The sequence below is a fragment of the Camelus dromedarius genome, chromosome 32 (genome assembly GCF_036321535.1).
Source record: "Camelus dromedarius isolate mCamDro1 chromosome 32, mCamDro1.pat, whole genome shotgun sequence".
In the NCBI taxonomy this organism is placed as follows: Eukaryota; Metazoa; Chordata; class Mammalia; order Artiodactyla; family Camelidae; genus Camelus; species Camelus dromedarius.
Window position 1 is genome coordinate 20,174,640 of NC_087467.1, and position 23,248 is coordinate 20,197,887.

At 39.9% G+C, this 23,248-nt stretch overlaps 1 protein-coding gene across 2 annotated transcripts in view; it reads left to right on the forward strand.

The window, feature by feature from the left end:
• The first annotated feature begins 4,632 nt into the window (after positions 1 to 4,632).
• The window catches only part of ARHGAP28 (Rho GTPase activating protein 28), a 141,229-nt gene continuing 122,613 nt past the window's right edge, over positions 4,633 to 23,248 (forward strand). For both annotated transcript variants that reach the window (XM_010992230.3, XM_064481599.1), the window contains exon 1: positions 4,633 to 4,860. In XM_010992230.3, the coding sequence (XP_010990532.3) occupies positions 4,685 to 4,860 (176 nt within the window). In that variant the 5' untranslated portion in view covers positions 4,633 to 4,684. The remainder of the gene's footprint in view (positions 4,861 to 23,248) is intronic.

Consider the following 23,248-nt stretch of genomic DNA (forward strand, 5'->3'; position numbering starts at 1 on the left):
TACATTTTATAATTATTATATGCTAGTGATATCTTTCCTCTGATATGCTAAATAGGTTTATGGAAAGCTGCTACAAAGAAACATAAACCCTACCCATTTCTTTACGTTATAGAGGAGGAATGGATTTTGAATCTCAGCAAGCCTTTTATGAAAAAGAGCTATAACACTTAAGAGCCTGGATGAAGGGAGCCAGACTCCCTGGGCTTGAACCTGAGCTTTGGCACATCCTAGCCTGACCGACCTTGGCCAAGTTACTATAGCCAGTTTCTTCTATAAAATGAAGATTGTAACAATACTTATCTCAGAGGGCTGCTGTGAGCATTTTATGAATGGGGTTCTGATGCCTAGAACAGAAGGAGGCACATGGTTAAGTATTCAGTAAACACGGGCTATTTTGTTTTCTTTACGTTGAGGAAGCAGGTCTGCAGTTCAGCAACTCGCTTGGGTCCCAGTGTTCTGCTGGTGGCAGGGTTGGTACAGACACCCAGGTCTCCCATTCTCTGTCCAGTGCTGGGAACTATAGTGACCACCAGAGCAATGCAGTGTGGCAAACTAGAATTTTCCCTTTACCATTGCCCCTAGTCTAAATAAACTGAAAATGCTATTTCTGTGCCCTGAGTATCCATTGTCTGTTACAGGGACAATTTATCAACCCAGTTCCCAGATGGAGAATCTTTCCGAGTGTCCCTGGTGACTCTGCTGCCTGGTTAGTCGTCACAGTCTTGTGCTGTCATCCCCCAGCCCAGTAGTTCCCAGCATGCCAAAAATGTAAACAGACTCTGCCAGATCCAGAATCCCATATCTTTCCTTCCTGAAATCCAAAAAGCTCTCAAATCTGGAAGCTTTTTCATAACTTATTTAACTGTAAAACTTGCTCAGACCTGAATTATTTGGCGACCAAGCACCTGAAGTGATATGATTTATTTATTGTATTTATCCATCATAGTGAGTACTCACACAGTTAACTGCAGATGTACTAATGCTTTTGCCTACAGGATACTGCCCAGATCTCGTGGAGATATGTATCAGTTGGGGTCTTGGCAGGAAGGGATGGGGTGCTCAGCCCAGGTAAATGAGCAGAGTTTAGTAAAAGGACTATCGGTAGAGGTGTGGGTGGGGTGAGGGACCAAAAGGGATGTTGCAGGAGGCCAAAAGGAGGGATTACGTGATGAACCAGGAGCTGTTACCAACCCTAGCGTCAGAGTTACCAGAACCCCAAGAGAGCACATGGGAGCAGGCCACTGTCAGAGGTGTGGCCTTGGGTCGAAAGAACCAACCAGCAGCAAAGTAGCAGAGAAGCATTCTGAGAAATAAATACCCAACCCGATTTTTCTCTCTTTCTCTAGATCTTCTGCTGGTGCCTTTCTTTGATTGCACTCTACCTGAAGCCAGAGGCAGGAGAGCTCACAGGTGCAAGCCATAAGGTGAGCCACTAGGCACCAAGCAGAGTCGTGAGGGTGGCAGGTGGATCTGGAGGGTGAGAGGAGAATCCTTGCACAGCACATTCTCTAGTACTAATATATGCACTCCACCACCTTTATGAAACCTGAAAACTCAAGAATGCTTAAAGAGTTGTCGTTTATTAAGTCAACACCATATACCCACATTACAAAAATATTAATACATACATGTGAAACTTTATTTTTTTAGTTTGCAGTGCCATAGAGACTTATGAACCTTTTATAATAATTCCTTGGCTACTTTGATAGATTGCAACTGTTGCACTCAAGAGTGCTATCTCATTCACCAATTCATTCATCCATTCATAAGTTCACTCAACAGATGTTCTTTATTGATTGACTGCTCTGCAAAACAGTCTCTGGGATATAAAGACAAAAATGTGACAGTACTACTTCCAATAGCTTACAACTTAGGAAGACACTATTTGTTGGAAAATAGTAATACGATCCTGGATTAGCAAAGTTTCATCTGAAAGCTATCTTGCTGCTGCAAGCTCTGTTTTGAGAAGGATTTCGTGGCACATCTGGGCACAGTGGGGCTCTGCCCACTAGCTACGTGTGAGGGGGTGCAGGAGCTGGGTGTGTGAGTGCACACATGGTTCTGGCTGGCTGTCCTTTCACTACATGGCAGAATGAGCTTGTTCCACCACAGGAGCAAAAGTGATCCCTACAGAGGTAGTAGGAGGGTTACTTTGAGTTTGAAACACCCTAGAAGGCTTGGTGGGGGTCGGTAGGGGGTTTTAAGGGTTTCCAGACAGGCAAAGGACAGGTAAGAGCAAAGGCAAAGTAAGAATGCAGGACAGGCTGGTGTTAAGTGGGCCGCAGGGTCTGGGGAGTGAAAAAGTCGTAGGTGACCAAAATAGATTAATAAGGACCTATTGTAAGGAACTTGGACTTTTTTGTAGCAATTGAGGGTTTTTGAAAAAGGGGAGGTCCTATGTTTCAGGAAAGTCACTTTCCCAGCACTCTGAATGTGGGGAGGGATGAAGAGGAGCGTGATGGAAAGTAACTATGTCAAAGGAAGATCGCCATCACCCAGGAAAGCAATGGTGCTGTGAGAACAAGAACAGTGGCAGTAGGAACAGAAAGAATGGTTGGCAGACATTTTGAGAAGGAAATGACAGATGTGATAATTGTATGGAGGGAGGAACCAGAGTGACTCCAGAGTGTCTAAGTTAGGAATGTCAAGAGAAAGAGGAGGACCCTTGAAGCTAACGTGAGGGAGCGCTCCAAAATGTTGGACGTGAGTTACAGCCAAAATATTTTTAAGGAAATACCCTGCACATATCTAAAATTGTGTCTCCACTCCAGTTCAGAAACAAACAAAAAATGCCAGGGAGAAATTCTGTGGTCAGAAAAGGTTACACCACTACAATTCCTTACGGTAATTCCAAAATTCAAAAAGCTGTCAAATTACACATTTTTAAAAAAGTTTCGTGTCAAGACTTATTTGGTGACAAACCTGCCATGAAAAAAATCTAAGGCTATTAACAGACTTTATTTATCCCACTTAGGGTCAGTTTTTTTTTGCTGAAGAAATAATATGTTTGAATACAGGGTACTATCCCAAATTGCAGTGGACAAAGTGTGTTCTATATAAAATGGTGCATGTACCAAATTACCTTTTAAAACTAAAAAATGTTTATAAATTCTAAAACATATTCCATCCCGAAGTTTTAGATGAGGCATCGTGGTTGTGTATCAATACTTATACTGTTTCTTTACTTCATATTTTAAGAAAATACTCTCTTAGTTTTGATGTTTTGTTATTAAACACAGTAGGTAAACAGATGCCTCTTTGTATCTGAAAATTTTGGAAAAATAAGCATTCTTTGTGTGTGCCTGTTCCACATGCTGATACTTAAGAAGTTTCTTCATTGAACTGTGGTACTGCTACTACCTACCTCACAGTTGTTTACAGAGCTAATGTGCAGGATCCAGCACATGACAAGAAAGTATGTTGGTAAATGTTAGTCCTTATTATCCCACCCCTTTAGCCAACAAAACATTTTCAAAAAGCATTTTGGATGATTTTTTTTTTTGCTTTCCCAATCTCTGAAAGTGCAGTGAAAACAAATGTCTCCCTTCTTGAAGAATGTGAAGGAAGCCGCAGAGGGAACCAGCATTTCTTGAGAACTAGCGATTCACTTGGTGCTTTTGATCCCATGAAAATTTTCACAGATACAAAAACAGATAGTGAGAAGTTAAGTAGCAGGATCCAGTTCACCCCTCAGTAAGGGGTGAACTGAGTCCTCTTTCTAGTCCACATGCTCCCACGGGAGTGTAAGAGACCACAGGTAAAACCCCTGTCCGGGGGGCCTCTCTGTAGCATCTTCTGCTTCTCCTTTAAACTGGGTTACAAGGATGTTGACTTTTCATTTGTGCCATTAGTCTGATATAGGTAAAGACATCAGACCCCAAATTTCTGACTGGGCCTCCCTGCCAGACCCCGTCCCCTCCTCAGTGAAGACCTCGGGGAGTAACATGCATTTTGCCCATGATAATCAAGTCTAATTTTCAGACCAGCTGAAAGCATATCTGCTAATTTGATCAGGATTGGGAGGAGGAAGGGGATGTAGAGTGAGGTAAGAGTCTGGTTCTGTGGCACTGAGGGTGAGGATTCTGCTTGTTTTAAGAGGGAATTACCTGCCTGAAAGGAAATCAAGTTTTTGTAACTTGGCTAAGTAAACAGCAACGTAATCCAGTTCTTCCATTTTTGATGTGGATGCTTTAAGTGAGAGAGTGTCACATTTTCTTCCTTTTTTCCTCAGACCACTCTTGTTTGACCTGGCCCCTCTGCTTCCCAGCCGGGGCTCCCCGGGCAGGGTTTCTTTCTCTCGCTTCGTGCTGCCAAGCAGGAAATGTTCCTGGCCTCAGGATAAGCCTCCCGTTTGAAGGGGTGGGGGTGGGGGTGAGAAAAGGAAAAGGAAAAGAAACAAAGCAAGAAAAACTTTATGAGAGCAGCAAGCCCGAGCCCCTAAGGATCGCTGCTGGTTTCCAGTTACCTAGAAACAGGGATCGCACCCCTCCCTCTCCCCTCCCCACCCTCCCTGCACCCCTACTCGCCCCCCCCTCCAAGGGGCTCGTGGGCGTGTATTTAAATCTATGCTAATCAGGCTGCCCGGCCGGCGGGGCGCGTGCCTGCGCCCCTGACAGCAGCGGGAGGAGCCCCCGAGCGGGACGGGCCGAGCCTCCCCACCGTGGTCGGTCCGGTGCGTTGGCCCATGCTGGTCCCCGCCTTTGTTCTCGGGCCGGAGCGGAGACATGCGCGGCTGACGATGGAAGTGGAGGACTTGGGCGGCGTGGTGCTGACCGCCTACCACTCGTACGCTCGCCCCCAGCCGCCCAGCTCCGAGCCGCGCTGCGCACCCCGGGCTGCCGCTAGCCACCCGGGCAGCAGGTACCGAGCCGCGCCGAAGGGGCAGAGGTTTCCTGGGCTTGGGGGTTCATATGCTGCTGGGTTTTCCGCCAGAGCATTGGACCAGCATTACTTGATTGTTGTTTCAAGTTTTGGTGGACTCAGTGAGTGAGCCTCCCTTTCTTTGTGTTGTCTTTGGTTGGAAGTGGGAAACCCACCCAGGCTCCGAGGAGGATGGCTAGAGACTTGGCTAGCAGTGTTTAGCGGCAGAGTTGTGTTTTTGATACAGCTTGCTAATAGGCATTTGCCTCATTTCTGCCAAATTCACTGATTGAACTATTGGAGAATTTTTTTTTAAAAGTCATTTAAAATGAAACAGCAGCAGAAAATGGAAAATAAATGTAAAATACGTTATCTTAGATCCGCAAACTATGAAGAACTTTAGTAACTGCATTAGACACGAGTTAAAACACAGACGTAGAGATTCTCCAAAAAGAAAATCTCAGTAGACTTTTAAAAACAATTTTATTTCTAGATTTAAAAAAACCTTTCAATTGTGTAAGTACATTGGTGTCATTGCTAATGTTGTGTTATTGCTAATGTTGACTCTATAAATACAATTATAATTTTCTTTTGGGTCAGACGAGATCTGTAAGTTTCTCACTATGCATTTTAGATTTAATGAATCAAGGACTTGTGTTAAATTGCTCTATGAGTGTTCATGTGAGACTTCTGTTAACTAAACTGAAAATGTTAGACCCTTAGGAAGTTCCTGTGGGTGGACGAAAATATTAAGGATAGTGAGATAGTTTGGTATCCGACACGTATTCGGGGAAGTTTTATTAGTTTAAATGTGACTGTTTATCTGCCATGGATCCATTGATGAACGGTTTTCTTTACGAGTGTGGAGTTTGGTATGCTTTTCTGCATGTTTATTTTCAGTAATTTTTTTCTTCTACTTTTACTTTAGTTATGTGATAAGGATTACTTGTTTCCTAATTTAATTGACTTGCAAGGTTTTCAACAGATTGTGATTTTATTTCAAGGAATATCCTCCTGGCTAGCATCCGTGAGAAGCACAGACTGCACTGGCATGAGATCTGTGTTGGACTTGGCTAACAAAGAAAATATTATTTCTTCCAAAAAGAACAGGTTGAGTGAAATCTAATTTTTATAAAAAGACAGTGAGCAAATAACATTTTTCTTCTGGCACATTATTTTAGAGGTTGCTTGAAGGTACAGACTTGCATTTGCCTTTAGGGTGTTTTCTTTCCTAAACATAATTCTTGAGTATAATTACTCATATTATGAGTAACTAAACATATAAGTAATTTGATGAGAAGCAAGGGCCAGGTTCATGCATTTTTAGGTGGTCCTGGGGTAGCTGTTCTGTCTGTGGTTCCCTGCAGCTGTCGAGGAGCAAGAGCCAGATTGTGCCATTTGGGCTATCCGAAATTACATCCCTTTCCAAAGCAGACTGGAGAAGTTCCATTAACTCAGCATGTGGTCTTGTGCAGTAATAACATATGAGAGCAAAAGCATTGCCTGTCATAGTTGGTGTTTCACCATACAGTTGCCAATCAGATTTATGTTGCCCCAAGTTTGCATTTTAGGTGCATGATCCTTTGTGCCACTCACCCTCTGATGCAGGAGGTAGACCACTGCCCCCTGCAACTAAATCATGAGAGAATAGCTTAATTCCTTGGTTCCCAGTAACAGCAATCAAAAGGGGTTCCTGTGTTTACAGGGAGCCAGAGGACACCATCAATCATGAGTCTGATAACAGAAATAATCAGGCCTGAGTTATTAACCTTTGACTCACTAACTCCTGATCAATACATCCTTTCAAGCCAAGGAGCAAGACCATATTGTTCTACTTATGAAGAGAGCACTCTCTCTTTCAAGAATACCCTTTCCTTTAAATTGCTTGCATATGTGTAATGTATTTGTGGAGCAGTGGCCAGTGTGGCACTAGGAAGCATGGACAATTTTATTTGACTTTCTAAGTGTCGTCGTTCTTTAGTTCTGGGTAGCATAGTTTCAGTTCAAAGCAAACCATCTCCTTATTTTCCAAACCTCCACTTCATTTACTTTATGTGCTTTTATCTTTATTTTTTGGCCTATTTTTCCCACTAAAATAGTATCTCTTTCTCTCTTCACTGTTCTCTTTTCTTCACTGTTGTATCCCCAGTGCCTGGAGCAGTGTCTGGTCACTGTAGTAACTTAATAAGTTAACGAATCCCTACCAAGATTACAAAATGGCCAAAATAAATTGGAAGGATTCTGAACAGCAGAAATTAACCTGTTTGTACCTACTATGTGCCAGAAATGTAATGGGCATTAGTGATACAAAGATGAATGAGATGAAGACCCTGCCTTAGGAATGTGACCCTTTACATTTTGGACCAATAGAACTTATAGAAAAAAGCTTGAAATAAGTGGCGACATTTCAAAATCAAGAGGCTTCAGATATAAATCTGGCCTTCAGCTTCCCATTAAAAAAAAATGTAGCTATCAAAGTATCCAGCAACTCAGGCCTTCACTGGCTGAAGCTATTATGGCTACACGCTTCTCCCTGTTCTTCCACACTGAAGCTGGGTGTCCATTCAGTTTCTTTGAGGGCCTGCCCGTTTTATTTTATTAAAATGAGTAGTAGCCAATGTAAAGTGTACTTGCCAGTTACTCAGGCTTGGGATCAGACTGCCAGACTCTGCTCATCTCCTACCCCATTTCCTACCACGTGACTTTGCACAGTCTGCTTCAGCTGCTTAGACTAGTGTCTGACACCAAGGAAGCACCTGACAATTGTTAGCTGTATTATTACTACTGTTGCTTTTAATCACAGTTGATGTAAAGAGGAGTAAAATATTTTTGGTACCTATCCCCCAAACTTACTCATGCAGGAAAAAGACTCAAGAGTACTAAGCATTTGTTGGAAGGAGAGAAGGCAATTCCTTGTTTCACAAACATTCTATATTTACATTCTGTTGTAAGGATAAAAGAGAATGAAGGATTATAAATTCTCACTTTCGTTACAGCAAATGGTTGGAATTGTCTTTGGAATCATGTGATTTTCAGAGAGGCTAAGCTTCTAGACCCTCAGTCAGAATCCAGAGTGAAAATGTTAACATATGTTCAAAATGACTACACTTACAAAATGAAAGGTAGCTGAAGGTGGAGCTTGTTTTTCAACGATTTCCTATGTATAAAAATATTTTGGCGAAGGAATAGTATGAAATGGTCATGAGTGTTTCTGATGTTTATCTCAATATACCATAAACTTCCTGAGAAAGGACCAAAATAGAGGAGGAAAAGAGCAGCTGTTCCTCAAAAACAAATGTAGAATCTCACCAAGGTTACCCTGGGAATTCTCATTCTACAGCAATGTTAAAACTTTTGTCAAGGGCATATTGTTTCCTGATAGCATAATGATTTATTATAATAGGAATAAGTTGATTAAAATAGAATTAATGATGAATAGAAAGTAAATATTTTATTTGTGGAAAAGACTAAAGTTAGCAACATTTAGTGACATGTTTATTGGTACATTACTGGATTGAAATTAATTAATCAAAAAGACATTGATTTAAAGGTGCCAACTCTTATTCAGTTAAGCATTAATGTAGGTCTTTATGAGCTTACAGACACAGGCCCACCAGATTCTGGGGCATATTAGGTCTGCTTTTCTAGAGGATTCAGAAAGAATAATGAAAATAGGATTCTTAGGAGAGAATAAGGTATTTATAGATCATTCTTTATGTGATAGTTGAAACCAGAGTTGATGTCTCTGGTTTCTTTTTACAGTGAGGTCCCTGCTGATTGTAGGTGCCTCCATGTGCGGGGCTTTTGGAAAACATCTGGCGCATTTCCTCTGAGCCTGTTTGGCCAAACGTTTGGCCAGTTGCTCTGTCCATTTTTAACCTCAGTTCTCCCTGATCATTAATCCTTAATGTATCTGAAAAAATTCAGGGAACTTAGAGTGTTGTAGAATCATTTTCATGTGGACGAAGATGATAACATTCCCTTAACTTTTTATTTTGATTTAGTTTTAGACTTAGAAAACTTGGAGGAGTAGTGCAGAAAGTTCCCCTTTAACCTTCCCCAGTTTCCCCTAATGTTAACATCTTGCAGAACTGCGTTCCATTATTGAAACCAAAAATTTAACTCTGGCACAATATGATTAACTGAACTATAGACTTTATTCTGATTTCACCAGGTTTTCCACTGGAATTGGAAATTTTCTGTAGTAGACTTGACTCTGGGATCCCACATTGAATTTAGTCATAACTCCCAAACCTCCTACAATCTGTTGCCAGTCTGTTGTCTTTTGTGACACTTTGGTACACTTTTGGAGTATCAATTGGTTGTTTCATAGGAAGTCCCTCAATTTGTATTGGTCTGATGTCTTGTCATGGTTAGACTGAAGTTATGCATTTTGGGTGAGAATTCCGCAGAATTATGTCTCTGTGTATCATATTGGGGGTCGAGATGTGATGTTACTGTTTCATTAATGTTGATGTTACCTCTGACCACCTGGTTAAGGTGGTGTCTGCCAGGTTTCCCTACTGTGAAGCTGCTACTTTCTCTTGCACAATTAATAAATATCTTGGGAGAGGTACTTTTCAACTGTACTAACATCCTGTTTTTCTTCAAACTTTCCTCCACTGATTTTAGCATCCATATGGATCTTGCTAATAACGTTTATTACAGTGATGTTCTAATAGTGATTTTTTAATTTTTCTCATTACTTCCTTCTGCGTTTGACTTATTTTACATGCTGTAAAGTCCACATTCAGTATTCTCTCATTTTTTCATTTTTACTTTTGCCTTTAAAAAGTTGGCCATTTAACCTACTGTTCTTTTCACACTTTTGCCACAAAGTGCAATAAAATGGTTTAGTTTTATCTGATCTGAGTTCATGAAACTTATAAAGATAAATTCCGTAATTTTCAAAGTCCATAGTTTTTTGAAAGCAAATTTTTACAGGCTTAATAGAAAATAATCGGAAAGCTACTAAATTAATTGCTGTATTCAGAGATGGTAGTTGTTAGATCCCACTTTGGCTGGAGCTTGTTACCTGGGCTGTCTTTCTGTTCTCACAGAACTAGTAGCATCTGATGGGAAACGTTTTCCCCTTGCCAGTGTTCGTGGGATGTGACTTGAACATTTGCAAGTAAGTCATAACTAAAGTAAACATTCAAATTTGCATAGAATCAAAATTTCTTCTCATTTCATCCTTAAACCAAACTGTTTCATTTTTGAAGTCATTTCCATTCTCTGGTTTCTCTGTCTATGGTCTCTAGATACTGGTTCCAGCAAAGAATAAAAGTAAAATGTTATATAGCAAAGAAAAGGAAGGAAATAAAATGTTTCTTAGAAGAAAAGTTTGGAAATAAAAATTATCCATTTAAGCAACAGACTTTGTTTTGCTTTTAAAGCTTCTTTGGATGAAGATATTAAGTCAAGTGTATCTTTAAATAGTGCAGAAAAGAACCTTTTCTAAAGGACTGTCATCAAGACAGTAAGAATTAACAGAATTTCTTGCTATGTTATGCTTACTTGAATTAGTGAGTTTTGTATAACGTGTTGTTCTTTCATGACATGAAATTTCATGTATCCATTTCTTTGTGATTATTAGGGGATGTGCATCAGAAATGTTAATGTGTCCAAAAGCTTCTAAAGTGGAAACTAAAGAAAGTAGTAGATTGTTTTACTACATATCATCTTCTTAAATTTCTGTGGTTTATGACACATTCTTTTGAGTATCAAATGTGTTAGGTCAGTCCTAAATAAATGAGTATTACAGATAAAACTATCTATTTGACAGGCATCAAGTGCAAAGTAGTCCCAAGTGTAGGAGAACATATACTAATGTCAACTTGCAAACCAGCCAGGGTGTTCCACGTTACTCTGTAAAACGAATTAGCCTGTACATTCGTTCCTCACCCCTTCATGAGTAGGTGACGGCGGCATACACACAGTACCAAGGATGGAAGGAGAAGCTGGAACCAAAGACAGAGTAGTAGGTTGTAGTTTTCAAATTGTCAAATACTTGAGATTTATTTGTACCGTTTTAGTAATTCTATGTTGTGGTGCTGATTATCTTTTACATATAAGAGATGAATCTTTATGTTAAATTTTGTGGTCAGCCACAAAACTTGCTTTTGTATATCTGTAATATATAAGAAAAAGAATTCCTTTGAAGTTTCCTGTTGAGTGTTCATTTATGAAAATTCATTTTGGAAACACTGGACAGTGCATTTGTCTTTACACAGAGGCCCATCAGTGGATTTAAATTTTTATAGATCTGTAGAGAAACCTGACAGGTGTTTAGGAAAAATGGTAAACATACTAAAATGACATTATAACTAATAATATGATATTTGATCTCTTTCCTCCCCACATTTCCCTACCTTTATACCATTCTGAAAAATTCACACAGTAGCCAAAGTTAACAGGTCAGTGGTTGGGACTAAACCCATATTTAAGTGGCAGGAGATGAAAAGCAAAACAAAAGAGAATAAATGTAGTTCAAGAAGGAAGGACGAAACTTCCTTTCGGAAGATTTCCTTGGCAATAGTTAACCAAAGAGTTTTCACCTGCTGTAACAATGATGATCTTTTGATAATTAAATCACACACTATCTTGTGTCAGTTCTCTTAAAAAAAATGGCGTCCTTTTATTGACAGCTTATGGAGGTTGACTTGCACTATCTCATTTAATCCTTAGCACAATCCAGTGACGCAGGAAGAAACTGAGGCACCAAGAAATAGCCCAAGATCACACAGCAAAGGAATGACAGCCCTTCCAAATCTGGTGCTTTTATCCTGTTATTTCAATCTTGAACCATTATTTAGTATATTATGGATTTAGTGTTTTTCTGCCTCAGTTTGGTTATAGGTTTGTTGAGAGCAGGGATAGGGTTATCACATTCCCCTCAGCGACCAGCAGTACAAACTTTCACATCGTAGGCATTATACTGTTTTGATTTAGTCTTTTCTTTTGCAATCATGTCTATTCTGTTTTAATGCAGTTAGCATGGAGTGAGCTAAATATGAATGGATATAAATAGTTTGAGAAATTTTGTTACCATTTGAAGTAATAGTATATTTTAAATTTAAATGCTATATTCTTACCCTTTTTGCAGTCATATTTGGGTAACGATATTTTAAAATCGATAAAATGAGCTTCAGAAGTCATTCAGTTTGACCAAGAAAGTGAGAGCCTATCAGTTATAGGAAATCATCTTCCTAGGGCTCTTTTTAGGCAGTTGTAGGGGAGGGTAATTTTTAATCCTTTAACTCTTAGGTTCGTGTTCTTAGAATTTTTCATTTTAGTTTTATTAATTGCTTTCTTTAACTACTAAGATACTTGTGGTTAAAACCATATTTTTCACTTTGTTCCTTGCACATGGCTTATAACATAACAATTCTTAATGCAGGTTGAGAAGCAGTGCTCCATGACAATTAATGAGGTTTTCTTCTTTTCTCTCCTAATACTCAGTCAAGTTTTCACCTCATCTTGATTTGGAAGGGACCAGCAGGTCAGGGACCATGCCTTTGTGAAGACCAGTTATGTTCCAAATGTTGCTCAGAAACTGAGGCTGAGTTAAGATAGGTTGTGCGTGCTGTCCCGCCCCGACCCCAGCTGTCCCTGGTCTCCTGTGAGCCTGAACACAGCAGCCCTTAGCTGTCAGTGGCCTTCGAGCCTTGGATGACACTGAACCTCAATTGGGCTTCAAGGATTTCTCTTTAGAAAACAAATCCAGGGCCCACTGTAGTCTGGACTTGAATCTTCTGGAGAGGTCAGAATCAGAGTGGCTTCCAGGCTGTGTGGGCACTTGTGTTCATTTTCCCAGGTATTCATTTTGATAAACTTTGGTTCTTGGGACACCGGAACTACAGAGACTGGGCAGTCATTTCAGTTACATAGAAACATTGTGGGCTGGGCTCCTCTGCTAACCGCATGTCTTCAGACATCTCTAACTATTCTTAACCAGCCAGGTTGTTCAGAGTGTTACTAATAGGAACGAAGCATCATGAAAGACGTGTAACGAGTGAGGACTAATCTCTGTGGTACAGCTGGGAAGCAAAGTATGGAAAAGTGTCTTGCTGAAAGCCTCATAAGGAATAACCAACTTGTTGAGCCAGGCTCTGAATTTGTTCTGCTGGCCCGTCGTCACCTGCTTGCATTACCAGGTTACCCACTTAGGCCCACAGCATGGACATGAATCCCTGTTCTGGGAGCAGTCAGGCCAACAGCAGGGAAAACACGGAGGAGGGAAAAACTGGCTCCCTGATTGGAGGACATTAAGGGCCTAGAACTGGAGAAAAGGTGGTGACTATTATGAGAACGACATTTCCTAGCTTCCTTTCAAACACTGTTACAACTCCCCCTGCACGTTATCTCACCAGATGTAACTTGGAGAGTCTGGAAAACACACTTGCTGCAACTTTTCATTGGCATCTTAAAGAAAAACATTTGATGACCTCAATAGAGTAAGCAATTAAATGGGAAAAGAGCTGACTTTAAGTTTCCGCAGATTCTGTTTTGGAAAAAACAGAGGATGCCTGGCTCCTGTGATTTTTAACATACCACAGCTTCAGTTCTCTCCTCCTCATTTATAAAGCTCAGTGATTACAAGGTTGACTTGGCAACTGTTTGTGTAAAATCAAAATTGTGCTTAGTTGCAGAAAGCTCCACTCCAGAGGACTCCCACATCTTCAGTTGTTGGAAGCGTGTAATTGGAAAAAGCAGGCCAGGCTCTGCCTGTTTAAAGCTGTGTCATCCTTTGTGGGGGCAGTGAGTCAACACCAGCTAAAGCAACATGAGTCATTGCTGAGAATAAGCCCAAGTGAAGCTGATTTCAATTATACCAGCCCTAAGTAAACATGATACTGCTCTTATCCAGACCCTTAAAAAGTTCTAATTGTGTGAGTCAAAAAAAAATTAGCACCAATTCTTTTTTGAGTTTATGAAAGTACTTTGCTACTCAGAGGGCCTTTTAATGTGTCTTAAGAAGGAACTCTCTTCAGTTAATCAAATTTTACCCTGATTTAGTCTCTCTTCTGTCTCTTCCACTCCCCACTGCCACCCTTCTCAAATCCAATTCAGATAATTTTAATCTGGTTTTAGAGCTATTGAATTAAAATCCATAAAGTAAAAATTGTGATCTTATAGCTGTTTGCTTATTCTGTTCCAGGATCCCCCAATGTCTTTATTTCTCTGAAGTCAAAAGATGGTTTTAAGGAGTACCATGACTGCAGGGAAGAGAAATAATTTGGAAGGCTAATGCTGTTGTTCATAATGAGAGCCTGGAATGGAGTCATTCAAATATGGATGGAAGGGAGTGATGGAGTCTGTGGAGAAAACAAGCGGTGAAGTTGGTATAATTTGGTGACTAAATACATACTGGGGACCAGGAAAAAAAACTTGGGTTTTTGTTTTGGAATGTTATTAACTGAAATTGAGAATTCTTGTGGATGACTGGATTGTAGATAGGGAGAAGTTTAGCCTATGAAATTTTGAGCTAAGTGTATATACCCAGCTGATAGTTGGCTATACACATTGAAAGCTTGGGAAAGAGATCAAGGTTGAAAGTTGTAAGCTGTTTATTCATGGGAGACTTCAGCATTTGAGAGAGAGTTAGAACTGGGACTGGATGAGCTCTGGCAGGAGAAAATAGAGTATATAGAGACAGCAGTGGAGCAAAGATGGAAACCTGAGGGGCAGTGCCATTTAGGGAAAGGCAGAGCTTTGGGAGTCTTGGATGGAGACCAGAAGGGCAGGAGAATTCTGGAAGCCAAGGCATTAGGTTAAGAATGAGTGGACAACCATATCAGGATAGCTAAATGACTGATAAGGTCAAGACTAAAAGTCGTCCCCTGGACTTGTACACCTATGCTTACCAAGTAAATGAACAGTTAATTCATTAGATAATAGTGAAGGTGATATTCCCATTTAATAGATGATGATATTTTCATAACTTGCTATTATTTTTGACCCTAGAAGCATTAGAAATCTTGGGTTAGTGTTCTGTTAGGGAATATACTGTTTTGACCTTATGTACTGCCTTTCCCAGATGCTTTCCCAGAATCTGCTAAATTAGCCTTTCGTCATATGATAACATAAACTCCTGGTAATATGCTATGAAGTAAAGAATAATTAATAAAAATCAAAACTGGCAACTGTAAATGCAATGCCTTGACACATAAAACTGAGAGCAGCATGGACAATTAATAGAAGGTAAATATACCCTCCATTGTTTTAATGATTCAGTTTTGCTTAAGAGTCATTTCACTCATTAGAACAAGAAGAATATAAACTCGATTTTTACAATAAAAGTGAAATTGAGCAACCATTTATTGAGCCTCTGTGTGTCATATACTCTGTCAGATTCTGCAAAAATGATTAATAGTCCTTCAGTGAGAATAGATGGACTGTTAGGCATTTCAGCTGCATCTGAAGTGCAGCTCCTTGAGGGCAGAAACCACTTCTCTCTGTCTGTCTGTCTGTCTGTCTCTCTCTCTCTCTCTCTCTCTCTCTCTCTCTCGGTATTCCCAGCATTAGCCCACTGGCCCAGAGTGGACATTCAACATTTGAATGGTTGAAAGAATGATTGAGGAAAAATGCATAAAGTGCTCTGGGAAAGCTGAGAAGGTGTAACTAACACTGGGCTCAAATTGGTGAGGGTGAGAAAGGGGTTGAGGAGAGGACCTAGGAGGAGTCATAGTTACATTAAGCCGTAGAGAATGAGCGTGAGTTAGGAGGAGGAATGAGAGTGGGAAGAGTATTTTCAGCAGAAGCAGCAGTCTGAGGGGTTGGGACAGCATGTGTCGCCACGGTTGCTGGTGTGTGCGACCAGGCAGGGAGGAGACCTCTTAATATGTCCTTGGGGTTAAATGATGAGGGTCAGACTGAACCCAGTTACATGTCCAGTTTCTTCATTAGGGTAATGAAAGTCTTTCATTAGTTGACCTTTTGGGCCTCTTCTAACCCTTAAATTGCCTTTTTCTCTATTATTAAGTTGTAAATGAAAGTAATTAGATAATCCTAGATTTTAAACCAAAACATAAGTTCAGACAAAGCTGTACTAATTTTGTAATAACACATTTCCCTTTGTCCTTTAACTTTGCTTATTTAAATGATCTCTTGGGTACTTACTCTGTATAGTAAGGATGCACTCTTGTCTAATTTAGTGCCTTTGATTTCTCTTAAGTAGAGTTTGGTTTATTTCAAAAAACTACCAAAGCTAGGATAATACATCAGTAAGATATTTGTCTTTAAGCTTTTCTTAGAAAAATACAGCCTTTCCAGTAAGCAGAACTGATTTTTATTTTTCAGATGATTGTAGATTGGTAGCCCAGTTAATAGTAATGATAGATCCTGTTTAAGAATGCCATGGTGCTTTATTATTTTTTTGTTCAGGCTTAAAACATTATTTATTAATAACTTGATTTTTTGAAAGATAAATTTTATTAATATCACATGTGCTAGATTTAATACTTCTATTTATATTGGTGCAAAATTAGAGCAAATTTAATACAAAGCAGAGACTACCAAGAAACACGCAAGCACGTTGTATATTTTCTCTGTTTTTTAATAGTCCAACAACACACACACAATTTTAAGGAAAAAAATCTGTTTCACCTATTTCCTCATTTTCTGCTTTTGAGTTTTGATGAAAGACTAGGTCCCTAAACTGAGACATCTGTTGACATACTGCAGGAATGTCCTGTGAGGAAAGTGGGTGTAGCGGTCAAGACCCCGCCCCCCACCTCCTTTCTCTGTCACCTCATTCCCTTATCCATTACTGTGGAGGGAAACTTGTATAAGAGCAGTGATCCTAAAGATCGCCAAGATTTCTGAAGATACATCCCCAAACAAAAAAGTCTTTATTCAATGATAATAGTCACTCAATAAAATTTAAAGTTGAGGTATACTCAGTATACAGTAAAATGCGCAAGTTAGGTATTCAATTAATTGATTTTTAACCCATGTAACTCCCATCCAAAATAAAGTACAGAACATTTCCGACACCATAGAAATTTCCTCATGTCCCTTTTACTTCCTGCCAGTTTCTGACTTCTGTCACCATACATTGCCTATTCTTGGAAGTCATATAAACAGAATGTTACACTATATATTGTTTTGTGTCCACGTTCCTTTACTCAGAGTAATGGCTTTTGAGATTCAAACACATCATTTCATCAGAACCTAAAAATGGTAAAAATGTAAAGGTAAAAATTTTTGGTGGTTTTATCATACTTGCATGAAAGAGGGGCTAGGCGAGGGGGCAGGTTTAGATTAAAACCCATCACAATATCAGAATCCCGAGACTCATCTCTCCATGGTGGACCTAGGCAAAACTGAAAAGTAGGCACATGTATTTTGGGTGCCTGCTCAATTTGCTTTGGCTTCCTGGGGCTTTTCAATTTTCCTTTACTGTCCCAGGTAGGGATCATTTGATTACTACTAAAGGACTATCTGCTTAACGCTTAAGGCATTTTGCTTTTCCAAAGCATATATACATTTTTTTAAATCTCTAATGGTGAAATTCCAGGTTTCATTTGGGGAAGAGAGGTGAGATCTTTAGGCAGAAGGTCACAAACCTCAATGCACATCTTGAAGACCTGGGATTGGCTATCATTTTCTGCAAAAGACCAGTATTTTGGGCTTTGCTGGCTATATGATCTCTGTTGCAACTCTGCCATTGATAGCACAAACGCAGCAGTTGTTAAAGCAACAGACATGATTGTGTGATAATAAAACCTTATGTACTAAAAAGGGCAGTGGGCTGGATGTGGCCCATGGGTCACAGAACTCAGTCTCCTGATGTAAACAGCTCTACTCCTGCTCTGCTTTCTCACAACAGTTGTATGGTAAGCCTATCACAGCAAAATGCAGAGAGTTTATTCTCTAGAATACATAAAGCTGAAAGGCACTAAAGGTTGCACGAGTTACAACCTCTCATTTTTCAGTGAGGATACTGAATCTCAGCGTAATGACTTTTCAAGGGAACAAAGAGTCAGTGGAAGAATCGCCCAGATTTTTCAGAAGTCTTTAGTTAATGTTTTTTGCCCTGTTCGGTTTGTGATGGGTATGAGTCACACTATATATTATGTATACAAATATACCATCCGATTGACATTGGGGAAACGATCTTAGCTCACATATTTTAAAGGAATAGGACAGAGAAACAAAAATAGGAATTCAGTAATAGCATTCTGGAAATTAAACCAAGGATTGGCCAGGGAAGAGTGAGAGTTGCACATTTAGTGAACAGATTTGATTGATGGAAAAAACAGTATGTTAAACACTTTATCCAAGTAACTGTTTTAACGTTGTAAATGTGTAAGAAAAATAAACAAATTTTAACTGAGGAAATAGAGACCTCTAGATTCTCTGTCATTCAGCTCATTCATCTATTTATTTCTTTTGATTTCTTTCTTAGCACATATCTATTCAGTATCTTCTCTTGAGGGCACTGTGAAGGATCACAGCTAAACAAAATGCAGCTTCTGTGCTTGAAGAGCTTATGAGGGAGCCCAAGACCATTGGGAATCATGTGTTATGTATCTTTATGCATCTAGAGAGAACCCAGGCTTTGCTTCCTAGAGGAAACACCTAGAGGTGTTTCAGTTTGGCACTTAGATGTACTAGGTGATGTGGATATATTGGTGTATGAGTAAGGCGTGGGGCAAAAAGAGGGTGTAAAGGGGGGCTAATAATTCAGCTTGGATGTACAGAGAAATTGGTGAGGGAAGTAGTGGTAACGTCTATATGTTTATTTGCAAGATTTTATATGCGAGATGGGATTAGTTCAATGAATGAATTGTGGAAGAGATGTCTGTTGTTCCCAGTTTTGTGCACTAGCAGGATACAGGACAGGTGGGGGAGAAGACTTTTAACTCAACACTAATGAAACCCTGACCTCCACATTCATTTTGGTAATTCCATGAAGGCAAGAATGTTACTAATAACAGAGCAGATTTTATAGGTCATCTCAACTTGGTCAGCTGCAATTAAGCCCATGGCTGCTGGCATTCTGGAATGCACCCCTTTTGTTTTGGGAAAGTGGTGAAAGAGATTAAGTTACAGGTTTTCCATCTTGGAATTATGCTACCCCTAGAATAGAATTCTCCACATGCCCAAGTATGATTGGAGCTCAAATTTAGCCAATATTCAATTAAATGAACCATTTACTGCATCAGTACCTATTTGGGGAAACTATTTCACATCCAGGATATCTTATTTCTGATGTTAGAATGAATTTATTTAAAGCCAAATTACAGATTGTATTGTCAAAATTATTTGATGAACTATTGTAGCAAGGTAACTTTTCACAAACAGCATATATGCCAAATACTGTCTTTTAATTTGGAATTCACTGCTCAAAGATACTCAGATGAAAGCAAAAAGTGATGTATTTTATGTTTTCTTGATCTTCTAGCTTGGGAACCTGAGTTGTATTTTTACATTTCACAATAAGAGGAGTTACTTTTTTACCATGTAGTTCTTAGCTTTTTCAAGTCATAGAATTCTTTGAAAATCTAATAAAAGCCTTAGATCTCTATGAAAAGTACACATGTGTGTTGTACAAATTTGCATACATTTTCAGGTGGCTCTTGGCCCACAAATTAAGAAAATGTTGGTCAAATTAGTATTTAAAATTTCCTCTCCTGTTTTTCCATCCAGGATATCTTTATATTTACAGCTATCACAACCATTTTGTGTACCTGGAGAGAACTCTCATAGTATTAAGAGTGTTTCCTCAGGACCTAGGGATTAGCTTTGAGCGAGTGTGGGACAAGTTCTATACAAAAACAGCCTGTGGCTAACCCAGGGGTAAGCTAGAAAGCCTGCTGGGTTGGAGGCTGCTATTCTATGTTGTCTCCCTCTAATCAGGACACTTCAAGGTGGCATTGCCATGGTGGCCAGCAACTGTGGCTTGGGCATTTGGGGATGATGGGAGAAAGCTGGTGGGGCAGAGGCTGGGAGTACCTTGGGTTTATGAGATGATACCTGTATGAATGGGGTATTTCTGTTCTCAGAGGTGAAAAATGTTGGCAATCAGCATTTAATGAAATCAGGGCACAGGAAAGTACTGAGTTTTAGCCACTTCTCAAGGAAGGTGCAGAGGGAACGGAAGCCTTTCAGTAATTCCCACATGAGGTTGGAAATTCTGTTCTCTAATAGAAAGACAGGGGGAATTAATCCTTTTTTTTTTTTTTTTTTTTTGACCTTCACACCCACAGTCCAAGGCTCGTTTCCTAAGTGGGAGTTTGCTCTCATTTCCTTGTGCTCTCCTTGGATCCCTGTGCAGGTGTGTGGTCTGCCCGTGAGACCAGCAGCCCCTAATCTTCTGTGCCAAGACACGGAAAAATGTTTTCTTACGTTAACGAAGTATTTCTGAGCTTGGAGTGAAAGCTTCTAGTACATCTCTGACCAATATAATCATAACATGAGGCAAAAAATGTTTGAGCTGAAAGTTAACTAGAGCAAGCAACTGATCTGGTCTGTTTGCACATTATCTAGTCAGTAACTATACACACTGAAAACAGATTCCAGAAAGGTGAGCTGAAGTCCTGAGTAGCAAATTAGCAGCATATCTTTATAGGACAGTTAGAAATGTAAAAGCCAAACACACACTGCTGTCTCCTGCGAACACTCCCCGCCAGCGCTGTCTGCGATTTCTGGGCTGGACAGATGCTGCTCCTTACCTGGGGTTTGATGTGGTGCCTTGATTACACACAGCCTGTTCCTCAGGCAGCGTATCTGAGGCCCCGAGTATCCTCAGAAAGCGTCTAGCTTCGTTTTTCCCACGAGGAAACAGGTTTTAAGCAACTCAGGCCTCTTGTATTCTAACATTTCTGTGCTATGTTTTATGGGAAGGACTCATCGTATTTTCTCATACTGCCTTATTCTCACTGTTCTCCGTGTAACGTGTGATATCACAACAGAACGTTCCTCTGTGCCCAGGCTGTCAGATGGCATGTGTGTAACCAAACACAGGTTTTTGTGGGCATGTTTGGCATCCACTTATTTAGGGCTGCCCTCCTCCTCAGGCCTTGGGGAAGAATGCACATTTAGAGTAGTGTGGTTGGTCTGTTCTTCGAAAAGGAGTATTTTAACACTGGCAGACATAATTTTTTTGCATTGACAGGTTTTCTCATGTAGGAAAGTGTAGGTATCTTCAAGGATTAACCCTCAGTACACATTTAAAGTTCAGTGAGGACCTCAGGAAGGGAAAGGTGATAGCTTCAAAATGTCATTTAAAATTTTTTTAAATAATTTTTTCCAGTTGTATTGAGATATAATTGACATACTGCATTGTATAAGTTTAGGGCGTCAGCATAATTACTTGACTTACATATATTGTGAAACAATGACCACAGTAAGTTTAGTTAACATTCATCATCTCATATAGATACCAAAAAAAGAAAAAAATGTTTTTTCAAAACTCTAGTTTCTGATCACCTTCAGCACAGTTCTCTTTTCTGGATTCCTTCCTCTGTCTCCTGGACTTCTTCCACAGGAGGAGGCAGCTTAAACTCTCCATGCCCTTGAAGGTACCAGGCCCTCACTGAGCTCCGATGCTTCCTGTACAGCCAGCATGGGGCTGGGCCACAGCTTGTGTTGTCTAGAAAAACTATGCTAATTCCTTTTCCTCTGCTCTTCCAGTCTGTATCCAGTTTCTTTCCTTTGTGCTCCCAGTGAACCTGGGCCTACTGCTGCCCTCTAGTTATTATTCCCAATGGTAATGACGATGTGACTTCTCTGTAGCCGGCCCCGGCCCCTACACTGGGTGCAGCTCCCTAAGAGCTGGAGCCACGGTTTATCTTTATGATCTCAGTGTCTAGTGACATGCCCCATAAATGTTTATGCAGTGGAGGGCAGGAGGCCATGTGCGATTGTATTTTCCAAAACTGGAAAACAAAGTAATCAACTGTTGTGAAAATTTGTCATAGAAGACAGTTTCTTAAAATAAGAAACAGAAAGTGAAAACACTGAAGAAATAGGGAAATGCTAATCAGGGTTGGGCTCTACATGGTCAGTTGCTTATGTTTTCACTTTGTCAGATTTTTATCTCTGGTAAAGAAAAAAAAAATCTCTGGGAGGTAAAAGACAAAGGAAGTGCTTTTGTTTTTCAAACTGTGAAATTAGAGTGTCCATGACCTCATTTGAGGCAATTCTTCTTGGCCATCACATGCCTTCTGTTAAAATGCAGCATCTAATTTAGGGCTCAGTCACTAGGGATGATTCGGAGGGTATTAGAGGATGAAATTTTAAAGACTGGAAAATGATGGCCGTGAGGACTATACATAGAAATTGATATTGTTGGGACTGGGGTGTAGAAAGGCAAAATGAGCTTTGCCATCTGCGTCAACAAGAAACAACAAACTGGTGGGCACACTCATACTTTACTGGTGTGTCTGGAGTGTCTACTGATTCTCTACTGGGGTGTCCCACCTGGAGATGGCACTGCCGGACCTGGCAGGAGCCATGTTAGCAGCATCATAGATCACAGAATGCATCAGTGCTGTGATTTGGTAATGGTGTAAACCATAATATTTGCTACATAATTCTCCTTTCTGGTTTTAGTTTGATTTTCTGTCTTTGAAACTCTCTGGAGTTATGAAGTTAATTGACAATTGCTAAGACAAGAAACCAATTTTTCTATCATAAGCAATAGCAAAGTCCCTCTCATTTTGAAGATATGCCTTCAAATCTTTTAAAAAATTCCAGGCCTCTGTGAAGTCCAACTTCATAAAATAGTGTTTAATTAGAAAGGAAGGAGAGTCACATTTGTAGAACAGACCAATTTGATTATACTTTATTAAGTAGATTAATTTTCAAGGTGGTCATTCGCATTACATGCATTTAATTGATGTTAAATTATATTAAGAATTTAATTTTAGCTCCCTTTACAAATTGGCCAATACCCCATTCACCCTTGGTAGACAAATAAGATTTCTACTCAGCCATGCTTTTTATTAATCCTCATTTCTACTCAGGGAGGAAAACATGAGTGGAGCCAAATGGAATTCTTCCCTTACTGAATTTAACAACCATGGATTCTGGAACTGTTTCAAAAGAATGTGAGCATTATCATGAATTATTGGGTCCTCAGACCCAAATTCAAACAATGAAGCAAAACAGACCTTCTTATCTATTCTGATTGTATCACTGACTTTACAAGTAAACCAGAGACTAATGTTTAACTTTCAAATTTGAGCTTGCATGTGATCCTGTCTCTAACTCTGTCTCTCTCAGTCTTTACTCTCTGCATCCCGGACCACGTGTGTCTTCAGTTAACACAGACCTTGTGCAGTGTAGGTTTCAGGCTCAGCAAAACCGGTTGCTGAATCCACTCCAGCCTCTACCCAAGGAGGACCATGTCTGACCAGGAGGGATGACTGTGAGATGG